The 18,068-nt window shown below is 36.5% G+C and overlaps 1 protein-coding gene and 1 pseudogene across 2 annotated transcripts; both read right to left on the bottom strand.

Annotated features, from left to right (window-relative positions):
* Positions 1-6,423: 6,423 nt before the first annotated feature.
* Positions 6,424-12,485, bottom strand: LOC122315447 (metallocarboxypeptidase A-like protein MCYG_01475). 2 transcript variants are annotated; one of them, XM_043131336.1, is made up of 11 exons: positions 12,082-12,485; positions 11,456-11,513; positions 11,234-11,344; positions 10,867-11,004; positions 10,227-10,296; positions 10,083-10,138; positions 9,504-9,629; positions 7,862-8,001; positions 7,359-7,431; positions 7,197-7,271; positions 6,424-6,881 (listed from the first exon to the last, which is right to left on the bottom strand). In XM_043131336.1, exons 1-11 carry the CDS (start codon positions 12,237-12,239, stop codon positions 6,564-6,566), a joined length of 1,323 nt encoding a protein of 440 aa, XP_042987270.1. In that variant the 5' UTR covers positions 12,240-12,485; the 3' UTR covers positions 6,424-6,563. The 2 variants fall into 2 exon arrangements, with proteins under 2 accessions (XP_042987270.1, XP_042987271.1); XM_043131337.1 differs by lacking the exon at positions 11,456-11,513 and having other exon boundaries at positions 12,082-12,209.
* Positions 12,486-16,143: 3,658 nt separating this feature from the next.
* On the bottom strand, positions 16,144-17,505 carry LOC122316350 (annotated as a pseudogene).
* Positions 17,506-18,068: the final 563 nt, after the last annotated feature.

The following is an 18,068-nucleotide window of genomic DNA, read 5'->3' as shown; positions in this document are numbered from 1 at the left end:
TTGATGGCTATTCAAGCTAATCAGAAATCTGAGTCTGATCTTTGGTATGTGGATACGGGCTGCAGTAACCACATGTGTGGAAGTAAGTCTTCTTTTTCTTATTTAAATGAAAGCTTTCACTTTACAGTAAGTTTTGGTGATTGTTCCACTGTGAGGGTGATGAGAAAGGGTAATATTGAGATAAAAACCAATAATGGTTTTGTAGAAATAATTTCTAATGTTCTTTACATCCCTGACTTGAAAAGTAATTTGTTAAGTGCTGGTCAATTGCAAGAAAAGGGTTATGTAATCACTATTCAAAAGGGTGTTTGTGAGATTTATGATCCTACTAGAGGAGCTATTGTTGTTGTGCAAATGAGTTCAAACAGGTTGTTTCCATTAAAGATTGAAAAGTGTGCAATCTTGTTTGGTAACTGAAGTAAAAGATCCTTCTTGGTTGTGGCATTTTCGTTATGTCCACTTGAGTTTTGGTGGATTGAAGACCCTCCAACAGAAAAATATGGTGACAGGCCTTCCTCATATTAGTATTCCTTCCCAAGTTTATGAAGAATGTGTTGTTGGCAAACAACATCGTTCTCAATTTCCCCAAGGGAAATCATGGCGAGCAAAAGGAGTTTTGGAGCTAATTCATTCTGATATTTGTGGCCCGATAACACCATTTTCTAATGGAGGAAAGACCATTAAGACCCTTCGAACAGATCGTGGTAGAGAATATTGCTCAACCGAATTTAAAGTTTTTTGTGACGTTCATGGCATTCGAAGAGAGCTGACAGCTGCTTATACACCACAACAAAATGGTGTATCATAGAGGAAAAACATAACCATCCTCAATATGGTGAGAAGCTTGTTGGCAAGAGGGAGAATTCCAAAATCTTTTTCGCCTAAAGCAGTAAATTGGAGTATTCACATCTTGAATAGAAGTCCTACATTTGCTGTTCAAAATATGACACCAGAGGAGGCTTGGAGTGGAAGGAAACTAGCTGTAGATTATTTTAAAATTTTTGGCTGCATCGCTTATGCGCATATCCCGGATGAGAAAAGGAAGAAACTTGATGATAAGGGGGGAAAATGTATTTTTCTTGGTGTTAGTGAAACATCCAAAGCTTATAAATTGTTTAATCCATTAACCCATAAAATTGTGACCAGCCGAGATGTTGTCTTTGATGAGGAAAACACTTGGGATTGGAATGGGTAGGAACCTACTCAAGTTCTTTTTGACAATGATTCTGAAAGCGAACCAACTCCAGCAATCTTTATGCCTGAAAATTCATCAGAAGCAACTCCAACAGCTGCTGAAATTTTGCCAACAACAGCAGAAGCTACTGATGCAGCAGCTCGATCTCTTCCTCGTATTCGAAAAAGGCCTGCATGGATGGAAGACTATGAGGTAACTGGAATTGAAGATCCAATCACTCACTTTGCTTTATTTTCAGATTGTGATCCTACAACCTTTGAAAGTGCTGTTAAAGAAGAAAAATGGAGGAAGGCGATGGATGATGAAATTGATGCCATTGAAAAAAATGATACTTGGGAGCTGACTGATCTTCCGAAAGGGTACAAAACCATTGGTATAAAGTGAGTCTTCAAAACAAAACTAAAGGAAAATGGTGAAGTTGACAAGTATAAGGCGCGTTTGGTAGCTAAGGGATATAAGCAAGAATATGGGATTGACTATACAGAAGTTTTTTCTCCCATTGGAAGACATGATACAATTAGATTGGTGATCGCATTGGGGGTGCAGAACTCGTGGCCTATTTTCCAGCTAGATGTCAAATTGGCATTTTTGCATGGAAACTTGGAGGAACATGTATTTGTAGATCAACCTCTTGGTCATATTAAGATTGGAAATGAGCATAAAGTGTATAGATTAAAGAAAGCTCTTTATGGCTTAAAACAAGCTCCACGAGCTTGGTATAGTCGCATTGAGGCTTATTTTTTGAAAGAAGGCTTTTACAAATGTCCATATGAGCACACACTTTAAATGTCCATATGAGCACACACTTTTTGTTAAGATTGGAGATAAGGGGAAACTGCTCATTGTTTGCTTATATGTAGAAGATCTCATATTTACTGGAAATGATGGTGTCATGTTTAAAGAATTCAAGAAATTTATGATGATTGAATTTGAAATGTCTGACCTTGGTATGATGCATTACTTCCTTGGCATAGAAGTAGTGTAATCAACTAATGAGATCTTTATTTCTCAAAAGAAGTATGTGCAAGATATTTTGGACAGGTTTCAAATGAAGGATTGCAATCCTGTAACCACTCCAACTGAGTTTGGCTTGAAGCTAAACAAAGATCATGAAGGGAAGAAGGTGGACAACACACTTTACAAGCAAATTATTGGTAGTTTGATGTATTTAACTGCAACAAGGCCATACATAATGTATTCTGTGAGCTTAATAAGTAGATATATGAAGAATCCAACAGAAATGCATTTGTTAGCTGCCAAGAGAATCCTTCGTTACTTGCAAGGAACTAAAGATTTTGGGCTGTTCTACAAGAAGGGTGAAAAGTTAGAACTATTCAGGTTTACTGACAGTGATTATGCAGGAGATCAAGATGATAGAAGGAGCACTTTAGGCTATGTTTTTATGTTGGGCACAGGGGCTATTTCATGGTCTTCTAAGAAACAACAAATTGTCACCTTGTCAACTACAGAAGCTAAATTTACTGTTGCAACAGCTTGTGCTTGTCCAGTTGTCTGGTTGAGAAGAATTCTTGAAGAGCTCCAGTTCAAGCAAGTGGAAGTTACTATAGTTTTTTGTGATAACAGCTTAGCAATCAAACTCTCCAAGAATCATGTGCTACATGGAAGAAGCAAGCATATTGATGTGAAATATTATTTTTTAAGAGATCTCGGTAATGATGGAACAATCAAACTGGTTTATTGTCGAAGTGAAGACCAAGTTGCAGATATACAGACCAAGCCTCTCAAGTTGGCTACATTTGTGAAGTTGCATGGTCTACTTGGAGTTTGTTCACGTGCTGCTCTAAAGGAGGACTTTGCAGAGGGTTAATTCTTTCTTTTAAACTGATATCTGCAGATTTCAATTTAAGGGAGGGTGTTAATATTTAAATATTTTATTTCATATTTATTAATATTCATTGAAAGTTCTAGTCGTTGGTGGGTTAGACCGAGTCTTTAGGAATTTGTTATTTGATTTGTAGTTGAGAAAGTGTCTTAGTTGTGATGCTATTTTATAGGAGTCGTGGTTAGTGTGTTCTGATGTAAAGCCTATTTATAGGCCCTTCTTTTTATCAATTAAAGTTAGACAGAGCTTTCCTTTTCAACAAGTCTCTATTATTTTTTCTTCACTTTGTACTAGTGCTCTTTTTACTTTTTCTCTACTATGTATCAGGTAATTCATCTTCAAGAGAATACCTAATGAGGTAAGAGCATTAAAGCATTGATATTAGATTAGTCATCCCAATTTTCAAAATTTGTTAGGATGGCTATGACTAGACTATGGTTGTTGGGTTTTGTGATTTGCTTCAGTGAGAGACGTTAGGTATCAATGATTTTCTATTTTTATGATAATGCAAGATCTAGCTTGAGAAATTTGGGAGCTTTTGTGGATTTTTTGGGTGTTTATGAGTAATTGAGGAGGGTTTGTGTCTTGTCCTTCAAGGATTATTAATTATTGGAGAAATTAATGAGAATTTGGGAAAGCGTCGTCATGTTTGGCCATTACTGTAAAGAAGCAAATGCATAGGCACGATGGTCATGTTGGGATTTTCTTTGAGCTTTTTGATTGGAACCTCATGTGAGAAAAACTTGGAACAAAAAGAGAAAATATGGATAAAAAATCATATCTAGTCAGGATTCATTATTTGAAATGATAGTACTGAAATTGGAAGAGAAATGGAGTAGAAAACTCACCGGTGAAATGGCAATAGGCACTTGTCTTTGATGAAGGAGCTCGATGAGAACGGGCTACCGATGAGAACAAAGTGGCGATGATATTGTTTATGACTCTAAACTACTGTCTTCGAAGGAAGTGTATATGGCAATAGGGAGGAGGTGGAGAGATAAAATATTAAGAGAGGAAGAAAACAAAGTCAAGCCGTGGGAAAGAAGCAAAATAGGGTTTCATGAAAGAAACGAAACCCTATATATGACTTTACTAGAGTATAAGTCATATATGAATTGGGATATTGAATTTACTATATAGCTAATACGTTGGATGAATTTCATTTAGCTTTTTTTTGTTTTAAATAAAAAAATTACGTCAAGGACTCTCAGGTCCCTTCGGATCTAACTTTACAGAGTAAATCTCATCCCATGCACTACATTTTCGAAAGTTTTCATATACAGAATTGATTAAATTGCTAGTTTTTTACTGAAAATGTGGTCTAATTCAATATGGGAAAAAGACTATGTTCTCTACTGAAATGTTTTTATTTTTATTTTTATTTTTATTTAATGATTAAGTAAATATTTTTAAATGAATATATAAATATTTTTATTTATAAAAAATGGTGAAAGAAAAAAGAAAAAATAAGATTCGTAGTGATTGGTAAAAATTGTGTGTAAAAATGGTCTGTGGACGTGGCAACGTCCTTCAATATGGCTCAAATTCTGGTGTGCTTATCTATTAATACAACTATATTGATAATTGGTTAATCTAATGTTAGTGTTCTTAGCAGTAGTTTAGTTAAAATTTGATCAATTTTTAATTAAAAGATTCATTTTTATAAATTTAGCTAATCAATTTTTAATGATATCAAATAATAAACTATCTAAATCTACCGTTATTATATTAAAATATTTGATTTTGATATTTTTATTTATTTTAAATCTAATTATAATTAGAATATTTATTCATATTTTACTGAAGTTGTTGATATTTAATCACTTAGCAGTGAGGGACAATATTTTCGGTTGTCAAGGTGCTGCATGCTTTTAATTTCCTTTGTAATTATTCATACTGTTCTCTGGGCCGTAGTGCTCATACTTTAATTTATTTGGCAGTGGTTTGCTTTTATTGGTAGATAAGCAGAGCCAGATGTGTCAGGTTCACCGTATGCAATTAAGTTCGGTTCAAATGCTACCGATTCGTACAACCGGGAAGCAATTTTTAATGCGTCAAAAATTATTTGACCAGTGAAGAAAGGTTTGACTAAATTTGCCGTACATTTATTGAGTTTTGTGTTGTTAATTCATCTTTCTCTTGAGTTATTAACCAATGAAATTAGAGAAATTTATGATCCATATAAATTTTATAAAAATAAACTTATAAATTAAGTTTTGATCTGATAAACAAAATTGTTTTTCTTAAATTTAAAATTTTCATCTCATCATTATAATTTTTTTAATAAATAATTTAAATTTTTTAATTTTTTCAAATCTCAAAATAATAATAATTTAATATTTCATTTTAAAATTAAAATTTTCATCTCATTTATCAAACAGAATATAAGAAAATGCTATGATTTCGACGATTGGTTTTGAATATTTTTTTATATTTAATGATTAAAAAAGTTTTTTTTAATGATATTGTGAATTTTATTTTTAAAATAATATTTAAAAGAATTAAAAAATGCATGGAAATAAAAAAATACAAGATTACACGTCTTGGATCCATTGTCGGACCCTTGTCGTTAGGCAGCATGGTCCTTTTTGTTTACCCCTTCCTCAAAGGACCACATACTAAGGGTCAAATAGTCCCAATGGACCGAACCTACAACCATAAAGGCCCACGGAGACAAAAGCCGGCGCAACAATGACCAAAGGGCCTGCGGCCACAATGCACTAGTACAGAATTTAAATCCGGCTGTCATTAATTACAAATTAATGATGGAATAGGACGAGATAACATACGGCACCATATGCGCGCAGGACACTCGCCTAGGGTATTATTTTCTTACGGCATAGCGGCTGATTCAGGACATTAACAATCCGCAATTCACTAAAGATAAGAGAAGGTCAAGGCATGAGACAAGCCTACTGATTACACATCTGACCATATAAAAAGAGGTTAAAGGACATGCCTAAGATAGGGTCTGAACTTTCTGAAATTTCAAATATTCTCCGCCCTCTACACTGATTTGAGTATCGAATGTTCCCCATCACACCGGGCCACTCTCATCTTCTTGTTTCAGGTGACACGAAACACGTCCATAACAACGTACATGTAACCTGAGTGCTTATATACGGTTGTACTGTAGATGGGCAGATAATACGGAGGAATGATGGTAAAGTCTTTCTGTACTAGTATACTAACATGTTCTTAAATGGACGAGCAAAAGGGATTGTTAAAAATGAATAGACAAGATTAAAAGATTGATGAAGAATTTAACTTATTTTTTTACTTTAAAAAAAAAAATTCTTCATGTCAAGTGAAATCAAGAATACTCATTTAATGCAAAATGTGGAATAAAATAGGAATGAAAATTCTCCATTTCAAGGGAACCGCATGACAGAATAGATACTTATCTTTTTAAATGAAGTGCCCTACAAACTAAGCAATTAATTATGGTTAAAAGAATATTTGTATTGTCTATAGACTGCACTAACATACAACAATCTCTGCTTGCCTTTCACCAACGTAAAAATGTCAGAGGGGTATGGCAGAAATAACTGGTCTATTGTACTTGCTTTTGGAAATTCTGGAACAGAACATGAACAATAACAATACCGAGGATAACAAGAAGAGCCTGAAATACGTTCTAATCTCTTGCATTCCAAGCTCAAGCACTTCCATCTTCTTCCCATATCTGCTGCTCCTCTCCATTAAGTAACCATCAAGATAGTCATCAATGGAAACCCCCTTGTCCAAAGTGGACACAGGCACCTTTGAATGGACTTCACCAAGTTTGTGTGGACCCGATTTGAAAATTGTGAAAAAAGCAGCAGACCATTCATTGAGAACTCTCTGAAGCCCAGAAAGAAGACATGGTTAAAGAAGTATGAATCTATTAATCTCACTCTTAATTAAATCATAATTCTGTTCAAGAAACGTGAAAAATAACAAGGGGGAAATGGAAGAAGTTTTTTTTTTTTTTTTGATATCCTTGGGTGTTTGGGCCAGCTTACGCGCACCTCGACTAATCCTACGGGGCCCTGAAGTTAACGGCCAGGTAAACCTCCAGTGGCCCTGAGGTGACTCGAACTAGTGACTATTGGGGAGCAAAGGAAGAAGTTGGGTAATCAAAAGCAATGAAAAGGACATGGATCAATCCATACATACATTGAAGGTAGAGAGGTCAGTGGGATTGAACATTTTGAAGCAGTCTTTAGATGAGGCTCCTCGATCTCCATATATCTGTTGGGCAATGCAAAAAGATAAAGAAGTGAATGAGTTTTAAATTGTATCAAGCAATTACAGTATGAGAGTTCTGGTTTCACAAACCTCAAATGTAAAAGCCATGGGCACCTTTACAACGTCATACATGAAATCTGTTGCTGTCCCATGTGCCAAATACCTAAAATTAAAGAAAGTTCAAACTTGTGGAAAGATGTTATAAACATGTTGAGATGGTAGATTTTCAGCCCTTTAGACATGGTGAATATGGGCACTCTCACGTACAAGTGCCAGTACCTAGATTTAAGCAAACAATAAACTAGTAGAAAAAATCCCAGTTTAATGGTAAAATCTGTCCTCCCAATTGGCTCCTCTAGACTTGCTGAATATTGGCACTTTATTGTGTAGATACCATGCATTCTAAATTTGATATAAGGATAGAAAATAAATTGTTTCTGCCATCCTTATAGCCAGATTCTTGATTTTCACTATATATAATGTCATTGTCTTAGACAGCTTTGAGGTGATTTTGATACGTGGGCATCTATTCTCCTCTAAATGATGGAATGTTTTCACGATAATCATTGTTTTCAACTACAGGTAATACTAACCCAACAGAGCCTCCTCCAGATCCAATCATGCAACGCTTTTGGCAATGAAGATAGTTCACCTCTTCAAGTAACAACTTCATCTGGTGTGATGGAGGTCCATCAGGTGTAGTGTTTTTATGGTCATATGGCATAAAGAGAGCCTGCACAAACAAGCAACTTAGGCAGTCAGCCAGTGCAGAGTATATTATGAACAGAACAAAAAAGGTAACTGAAAAGGAAAAAGAAAACAGTTACATAATACTCAATCATTTCATATCAATTTATAGAAACTCAGGAGTGTTTTGAGTTCCCCTGTAAGAAGCATTGACAATTTACATTTCTTCTGATTCAATAAAACAACCACACCAGCAAAAAGGTGCAAATGCTGAAAAACTCTTTCATCTAAGTAATCTTTTCTTTTAAACGCCCAAGGATTGACTTATTCCTGCACTATCAAATAAAAGCGACATCTATCCTATGTAAAGATAATTAGTTTTCATCTTTCCTAAATCAATTATTAACAGAGTGTGAAACATGCCATACCTGAAAGGAGCATTAGGAAAACTAAGCCACTCCTTTCTGAATTAACACTGAACATTATTTTTTAAAATTTGACACTGAACATTAATTTAAGTCTAATAAGTTTAGAAACATCGACATGGCGATGAAAGAGAAGATCATAAGGGTATTTCTTGCGTATACTTTTCCTGGACAATGATTTTGTCTGAAAAGATAAAAAAGGTGCGATAGACTTGGGGTAGGAGTGTCATAAAGATGAGCAGGTGACAAGTCAAGCACTTAATCATTGTTTTGAATCCAGCTTCATAAACTTAGATCAAGCTAGAATCAATATTGCTATCAGCCCAATCACAACTAGCCGTATTTTTTGACAGGTCACAACCATTTGAATATCGCTCATGCACATTTGACAAAGCATGAGCTAGTTAAAAAGCACATAAAAGCACATCTATCATCATAACCAAGCTGCTTTCAATCTCAACCAGCTCTTGCATGAAATGGCTCCTGATTCACATAATAACAACCAGCTCTTTGCCCTTGGACATGAAGCCAGTATCTTACTACACACAATATGGCTTGACAGGATAGTAAACAAAGGCCAAAGAAATCGTTTCTCTGGCAAGGCCGTATTTTTTGACAGGTCACAACCATTTGAATATCGCTCATGCACATTTGACAAAGCATGAGCCAGTTAAAAAGCACATAAAAGCACATCTATCATCATAACCAAGCTGCTTTCAATCTCAACCAGCTCTTGCATGAAATGGCTCCTGATTCACATAATAACAACCAGCTCTTTGCCCTTGGACATGAAGCCAGTATCTTACTACACACAATATGGCTTGACAGGATAGTAAACAAGGGCCAAAGAAATCATTTCTCTGGCAAGGTCGAGTAGTTTATGAGCCCCTAAAGAAAACATAAAACATAAATCTTTTTTTTTTCCTTGAAAGGTGGTGCAGCTCAATGAAATGACAAAATTAACAGGAAAGTTCAGACACGAATAGTTTCTGATTCATTCTAGTGCAAGATCCTGGACTTTTAACATAATAGGCTTGGGTAGACTGATGATATTCATAAGACCTTTCAAGGCAAATGACATGGGCAGTCAACAACAGCCAATAATATTAACAGTACAACTTACCTCCATTCCAGAGTGTACATTAATCCATACATGCGGGTCAAAAGATAAGGCAAGTTTCCGCATAATTTGAGTTTCAGGCTCGCTAAAGGGAGAAGTTCCAGGATTTTCCTCATATGGATCATAATCCTGAAATTGGAGAACAGCAACAACATGAAAGACTATCACAGAATAGCAAAACATAGAATTGGACAGTTGAATACTTGGGTGCTACACGCAAGTGCAAACACACGCACACACAGGATGCAGATGCAGACATGATTAAACCTAAAGCCTCCTCCAACAGTGTAAAGTGTTCCATAATCAATTTTGAACAGGGAAAACACCTCAGCTTAATTTCTTTTGATAGGTAAATGGTTGTATTGATGATAGGCACAGTCCCAAGTACACAAGAAGGTATACAAGAGATAAGACCTGTCTAGGTCGCAGCAACGGAAACAATAAATACCTCAGCATAATTACCAAATTAATGAATCATCAGCGACAAGTTCAAAAGATATATGCATACATACAACACAATAAGGGCTAACCAGCATAATTTATACTGCAGGTTTCAAGGGTAAAAGCGGTAGGAATATAAACCTTTTCCTTTTTGCCCCAATCTACACTCCAGTTTCGGTTGAGATCAACTCCTCTCCCTGCAACAAAAAATGCAAATTTAAGCATGTCAATGCCATCCCAAGTGGTCATCTAACTCTTGAATCAAGAAAATTTCAAGTGCATGACCATTTCTCCTCTCACAAAGATCTCCAGCTTCAACAAGCCTGCGGCCATTCAAATTTTCCATTGGCACCACCTGAGGTATCATAAGATATCAGTATCCCAAAATGTAAGTCCACGCAGCACTTTCCACAGCACTTCCCTTGAAATGGCAAAGAAAGTACCATATATGATATATTAAATATTTCCTATACTCACATAAGTCCTTTAATCACTACCAGCTTTGGGACATCCATCCTACTGAACGCAATTTTGAGATATTCTGAAAATCTTACCCTAAAGTTTTCCATGGTCAACTAATTATCAATAAATTATCTAATGTTTGAGAATTCAGCGCACAAACATAAGCCAAATGTGAGGATATATTATTTGTGAGCATGTTACGTTGAGACTTATCTTTTGGTACTGGCATCACTTAACAAAACAACAATCTATTGATGCTAGCATTGAAAGCTATTCAGCTCACTCAGTGAGTTTGACTGCTACAAATTCAGTTGGCCACCTTGTATATAGACATTGTCTTGGTTCAAAGGGTTGTAACTTGCTCATGCATACAAATAAAATTCCAACGCATAAGCAATTCAATTTACTCGGCAGAAGAAAAATGCAGCTACAGCAAACTGTTCCAGAAATAAATTAGAGTTACCTTTATGACAAGTTTGTCAAGGGTACTGTTCAGCGAAGTTGGATCCATGTTGGGTAGAAACTGCTCTTCACTTAAGATTGACAAAATCCGGTAAGCAAGTTCAGATGTAATGAGTTCCCTTCCATGCTGGCCAAAACTCTGGAAGACAATGAATTATCTGTCAAAAACACCAGAAATTACCAATCTGAGATTATCTATGCACTACATATTAAATATAAGATTTCCAAAGTACATCGTTTGGCTTCTTAGTGCGGTACTCTAACCTTAAAACTATGAAAATTAATGCCTAACAAGCAGCTGCTCAGTTAAAATATTGTTAATAGGCACCATAAGCGGTCCAAGACAGGCAATTGCAAAGAAAACTTACAAGAAGGATCCGAAACTTTGACCTGTCATCATATTCTCTCCCTCCCCTGAAATATGTAATCACTGAGATCTCTGCCCGGTAGCCTTTATTTCTAGATTTAATTGTTTCCATCTGTTAAACACATTACCAATCATTTATTTTACCCATAAAATAAAACACATTACCAATCAGAAGCTAAAGATCAAGCAGATGTTTAATTCAGATGAATCATGGGCAACCTACAGTTAGTTTTCCAGGGTGACGATGGACCAAAGCCTTTATATGCTCCATCAAATCGCCACTACAAAAGTCGAAAGAAAAAACATACAAAAGGAAAAAGCATCATCATATTTGTATTATCTCAAACGTCAAGCTCACAAAAGATGGCCTTAGTATACCGATAAACCGGATAAGAATGGGTAAGAAGGCCTTCAATTCCTAACCCACGTAGTATATTTTTTGTATTTTATGGAGACAAATACTACAGTTAGGTCATCGAAATATATGTAAAATGAAACGCCAAGAATTGAGGGTTTCAGCTCCTCCAATTTCAAAACAATTAAACGGAACTTTCGAAACACTGAGACACCGGTTAAAATTTTATAAATTCACACAAAAAAAAAGAAAGAAAGAAGAAGAAGAATAAGAAGAAGAAGAGAAAGACCTTGATATGTAAAACCATGTTAGCTTCACTACACATTCCAGGATTTTAACAAAAATAAGAAATTTCATCGAATCCAGAATATATTCAACAAAGCTCGTTCTCTTGATCCAAGAAACGAAGAACGCAAACAGATAATTCCGGCGTATAGAACTTGTCCCAGTAGAGAGAGAGAGAGAGATTAAAACAGGGTTTCAAAAGGAATTGCCTGAAATGGTAGAGATCGCGGTTGATGGGCATCGATGAAGTCGGCGTGAGACTTTGGTTCCTATTGGCGACGACCAAGAAAACCGCATCTTGCAGGAAAGCAAAGAAGCAGAAGCTGATTGATAAAGAGGATGAGAGAGACAGAAGACGACGACCCATGCCAACGGAAACCGCAAAAGAAGAAGAAGACGAGAAGAAAGCTTTCGTTGTGTTTTCATTTCATTTCTATTCCCACCAGTCTCTGGCACTTCTCATCCATGTTTGAAGCTGTAAAAAAACCAAAAAACAAATAAAATTGAACACCTTGCAAGCAACGACTCTGGTTCTGGAAGATGAAAAGGTGGAGAGAGAATGTGTGGATTAGTCAGCTGTCTCGAACTTTCTCAACGTTCAACGGGTAGGTTTTGAATTATTGGGTATTTTTCTGTTTTATTTTTATAATTTCCACATCATAGGACAGTGAAACAACGCGTTCGATCTGTAATGTTTGTTACTGGTTGTTTATGATAAATTGATGACATTTGCTTATTAAAAAGTAAAAAACAACGCGTCGATCTCATCGAGCATGTGGAGCTATTTCTGAATGCGCTGCTCTGACGCATATCTATGTCTTCGGCATGTGGTGCTAAAGACCAATCATTAATCCAAAATTTTTAGGACAGCTGATATCAATTTGATTAAGGCCTTTATTACTATCATTTTTATTAGGGCTGTACAGGAACGAGCCGAACCGATCTACATCGATGGAGTCCAGCAGCCAGAATCAGGAACTGATCGAAATCAGTGAAGAATCGGTCAGCGTGGTGCAGCAAATAGATAGAACCAATATCGATCGGTTCAAATAGCTGAACTTGCCGATTAAAGATTTATTTTTTTTAATTTTTTTTATTTATACTGCATTTAAAAAGACGTCGTTTCACTTAAATTTAAATAAAATGACATCTTTTTATGCTTATATTATTTTAAAATACAACTGAAACGATATCGTTTCGGTGTCATTTTATTCACAGCATATTAAGAAAAATTAAGTAGAATGACCGGCATCGTTTTAGAATTTGATCTTTTTTTTAGGGCCTTCTTATTCCTTGATTCATTCATGTTTCTCTCATCCTTTCTCAATCATTCGCAACTTTCTCTCTCTCTGAGACAAAGCTCGTCATTAGGGAGATTGAGAATTGACAGCGAACTGTCAGAATCGATATAACCAGTTTTTCTCCACCCCATCGACCAGTTATGGTCAGTTGCTCCTCCCCATTGACATTCATTGGTCCATATCGATTTTGCCCAAAAACCGCATCTAATGGGTCGGTTTTCACCCTTAATTTTTACATACTATACATCACATTTATTTCAATTTATTTTATTTTATTTATATCATAGACTAATTAAATTCTTATACTCATCATCTATACACTATACATTTGGTAAGAGAAACAAAATTAAAAAATTATGTGTCGTATGTGGTTCAAGTTGATGAGTAGGATTTTTTTTTTATTAAACATTTAATTTACAAGATCATAACATTCTATCACGCTCTAGAATCTGACGTCCACGGTAGCTCACTCTATTGACACTGTGGTGCGGTAGCTTTTTTTCTTTTGACAACTTCACTCATCTATCAGTATTTAATGACTTAACACTACGTCTATACATAATACCAAGGCATTTTAATTCAGTCTATAAGTTGCTCCTTTGAGGACTTGAACTTGTGACATAATCTTTACTCTTGTATCAATTATTAAAGATTTAACCATTGATAAAAAATTATAAGATTATCTGATACTATTTTAATTAAATTTTTACCCTTCATTATGATAACATGTGGGGTATGTTTTTATTCAACCAAATGTACGGTGAGTATGGCGTGTTGATTGTATCGTTTCGGGGAATCTATGAAACAAGAAGAAAATAGAAAGTGATTACAAAAGGGAAAGAAACGACGACTTGGGTCGATGAAATCTATATCATGTTTAATTAAAACTTAGCGACATCAAGGTGTTTGGTTCTTAGATCTTACCATCAAATTGTAAAATTTGTTTAACAAAATTACTTAATCAATGTTAGAACTAAGAATATTGATGGTTTATTTATAGATCATAGGCTAAAATCTTTTTATCCACCCACTAATATTTTCTAACTTTGCTTCTTTCTATTATAAGAGATCGATAATATTTGATGATGAAGATTTATTAATTAGATGATCATTTTAAAATATAGATGGTCATCTTATTATAAAACACTACAAGAATAAGGTCTTGTTGCATCTCTTAAATCCTTCAGAATTCACCCTATAAAACGCAGCAATTTGCATGTACCAACAATTCTGGGTTCGTCGCTGCTTGGACGCCAAAGTTTCGTTGCAACTAGTTTAACTCAGCTGATGTTGTGAATCGTTAGAAAAACATATGTTTTCCATCGTTTTATACGGATGGGAAAAATAGAGAAAATAGCTGCAAATTATGTCATGAGTGATGTTTGTAATCGCTGCATCACTCAGTTTGGGTCGATTAGTAACGTTGCAATACCGCATATTTTTCCGCTGCAAAATATCAAGTTTTCCATCGATGAATCGGAATTCACAGAACAGTTCTAACTTTACATCGGCAAACCGTCCACCACAAATTCGAACTTTACTCTATTCTGGGTTCGTTTATGGCATTGAAGGAGAGGAGGTGGAGCCCGATCTTTGTGGGGGAGAGCAGATCAACAGTGAGAGAGACGGAGAGCTTGTGGAGGGGCTGTGAAGCATGGGAGCGGCCGTGTAGAGGGCTAACTGAGTGGTGGTGCTGCGCCGTGGAGGAAGCCAGCGCAGGGCTTGGTTGAGAAGCTTCAACCCGATCCGTGTGGGAGAGAGCAGAAGAGACACGGGCGAGAGACGGAGAGCTTGTTTGGGGTTGTGGACCTCATTTGCTGGAGGTGGTGCGTCGGCTGAGGAGGCAACGGTTGGGAACCCATGCTGTTTTGTTGGACTTCGACGGCGGCTGGGAACCCATGCGAGAGAGGGCCGGGCTTGGGGGGGTCAATGGCGGAAGATCTGTAGACAGCGAGAGAGAGCCGGAGCTTGGTTAGGTTGGCCAGCGCGGTGGGTCAACGGCGGAAGATCTGTAGAACATAAGGGGGAGAACTGAAGGGGTGAAGATCTGGAGGCGTGAAGATCTGTAGAACGTGTGGGGGAGAACTGGAATCGCTGGGGGGAGGGGAAGATCGAACAGAAAATTGGTCTGGGGGAAAATGCCGGGGGGGGGGGGGGGAGTAAAAAAAGTGGGTATAAAGGCGCACGGTTTTGTTGACTAAATTTACACCGTTGCAAAAGTTTTTTTTTTTTGATTATTGCAGCGACTGTTTTGTTGCAACAAGTTAAAAAATCACCATAAAAATTATTTTGAATATTGCAGCAATTTATAGTCGACGTAAAAAGCCAAAAAGTACTGCAAAAGACCAATTTCGAATTTTGATGTAAAAAAATTTGCAACAACATAAAAATTGTTGCAAATAAAGATGTTTTGCAGCAATTTTATTTTCATCAAACATAAAATTGCTGGAACAAGACCTTATTCTTGTAGTGAAATATCATTTTATTAAAAAACTTACATAATTATTAATTTTTAATGACATGGGATAATATATAATATAATAGAATAAGAAATTTTAGTGTTGAATTATTAGATAATTACTCTTTAATGGATTGCTAATGAAAGATATTAAGATAACCACTCATCTTGACAAGTTATTTCTATTTTTCACTCTCCTCGTACATGTTAATTTTAGTAAAAAAAATCTAGAATTATAATACAATATATGACATTAAATAAACACGTGACACGTGGGTCACCTCAAGTATCAAAATGAGTAATTAAACCCAATCAAATTTGTTGGATCAATATTTATTAATACTTCTAAAGCTAGCAAGCTTAGGAAATTGCATGCCATTCACCATTATATGTAGTACGTACGTACAAAAAGGCAATTATTTATAAACAAGACCAAAAATATAACATGTTCCTCATCACTTACCGAGATAAGAAACAAAACATGATCGTCATCATATCTGCTAGAACTGTTCTCATGGATCAGCGACCAAGTGATCAACCGCTAGAGGACTGGGGTCGAAGGAAGCAAATGTCAGAAGCTCCGGATTAGATTCTAATCTAGCCATGTCTGGCTCATCTAAGGTAACCCATGCTTCTATCCCATCTCCCAATCGTGTCTCAACCAAAATGATCAGATTCATGAGCACTGTGCCACTTGAACCAATGCTGCTCACCCATATTGGCTTCCCCCACCCAAAATCAGCTTCATAGAATCCAAACTTACACCAACTGCTAAACCCAAAGTAGTCCGCTTCATCTTGGGAGCCTAGCTTTCCAATGCCTCTCAGAGTTGCACACATGACGGAATTCCTCTCTTCACCTTGGATTTTCTAAACAAAATCTCCATCAATTCTTGATATTGCACCCCGTAGCTCACCCACCAAGCTCTCCAAGCTTGCCTCATCTGTGTCAATGCAACGAGCAGCCGCTATCCAGAGGAGATTTCCAATAGTATGCTCCGACAATGGGGGTGTCATTCTCCTACGCAGATTCACTAAATGTGTCATTAGAGAAGGCTTTTGGGAACCATTGTTTTGCCTAGAGGCAGCCATGGCATGCTTCCATATGAAAGCTGAAACCACCTCCACACTCGAGGGTTGTTTCAAGTATGAGCTGGTTGCTTGTGCCTTAAGGGTGGCTGTAGCTGAGTCAGGAAACACAAATCTCCTTGTTACGCTCTTTCCTTTTCTCAACAAGGAACCCCACATAGCCATCGATGAATCTCTAAGCCATAGATCACTTGCGGGGAAGAGAGAACTCGAGTCAAAGTTAGGGAATACTGCTGCAATATTAGATTTAGATCCCCTGGCTGTTGTAGTCCATGCCTTGATAAAGGTGCTCAATGCACCGCCATCTACGATCTTGTGCGAAATGCACAAACCAATGGCAATGCCACCGCACTCAAAGACGTTCGCTTGAATATTTGTCACGAAAGTTCCCGCAGCTGATTCTTTCAAAACGAGTTCGCATGGAAGGAACTTGAGTATAAGCAGGAGGTCAGGTTGCCTGAGAAATTCAGAGAGACAAAAATTGACATGTGCTTCCACAAAACAAGCCCCTTCATCATTGCATTCAATGTAGAGATCATCTTTAATCTTTCCGGCCAGTGGATAGAAACGAGTTAAGGTCTCCGACAAAGATATCTTCAGCAATTTTAACCTCTGGGGGATAGTGTTATGGCTTGCACAGTGATCATGATTAGGATAGAAGAGGACAATTGGTGCATAGGGAACAGGAAGAAGCTGATCCAGAAGGGAAAGCTTAAAACTTCTGAGGTGAGGTGGTGTTGGAAAAGATGGTTTGATGTGTTCCTCGGAGACGATTTCAACCTCCATTTTCACTGTTTCAAGTTGACGGCAATAGATCCCCCAGTTCATTTATATGCGAGCGAGGGAGGCAATGTGGGTACAAACTACAAACCGTTAAAAGGAGGGAGGCAATGTGGCTACAAACCCAATTCCTTATAATTAATTAGCCGATCCCTTATTTTAGGTCTCCTAATCTGTTTTTATACAGCTGCTTATATCTGTACAGTTGCACAATAAAATAAAAACATAACTTTAATCTAATATTTTACAACTAATTTTATAATTATTCTGTAATCATTTCGTCATTAAAAATTAATTTTTAATTATATATATTAAACTAACTTCCATTACATTTAAAGTTCTAAAATGATTATAAAAATAAGCTTACTATTATCTCTAATTAATTTTAGATTTTTTTAAGAGATAAAGGTCACGTGTCCATGAGTGATTCTCTCCAAATTTTATTAAAAACCTTCACTTATGGCGGATGAATTAACATCTCCTCACAAGAATGCACAATAACGAACATATGTAATACCCAATAAATCTGGTCAAACAATACCAAAGCCTTCATTGCACCAAATCCTCAC

Source organism: Carya illinoinensis, chromosome 7 (assembly GCF_018687715.1).
Source record: "Carya illinoinensis cultivar Pawnee chromosome 7, C.illinoinensisPawnee_v1, whole genome shotgun sequence".
Classification (NCBI taxonomy): domain Eukaryota; kingdom Viridiplantae; phylum Streptophyta; class Magnoliopsida; order Fagales; family Juglandaceae; genus Carya; species Carya illinoinensis.
This window is presented reverse-complemented; position numbering and strand designations above follow the sequence as displayed.

Coding starts and splice junctions, on each gene's coding strand:
- LOC122315447 (XM_043131336.1), bottom strand. CDS start 12,239: ATGGGTCGTCGTCTTCTGTCTCTCTCATCCTCTTTATCAATCAGCTTC. Junction 11,005..11,233: donor CAAAGTTTCGGATCCTTCTT/GTAAGTTTTCTT, acceptor ATTGTCTTCCAG/AGTTTTGGCCAGCATGGAAG. Junction 10,297..10,866: donor TTGACAAACTTGTCATAAAG/GTAACTCTAATT, acceptor ATGATACCTCAG/GTGGTGCCAATGGAAAATTT.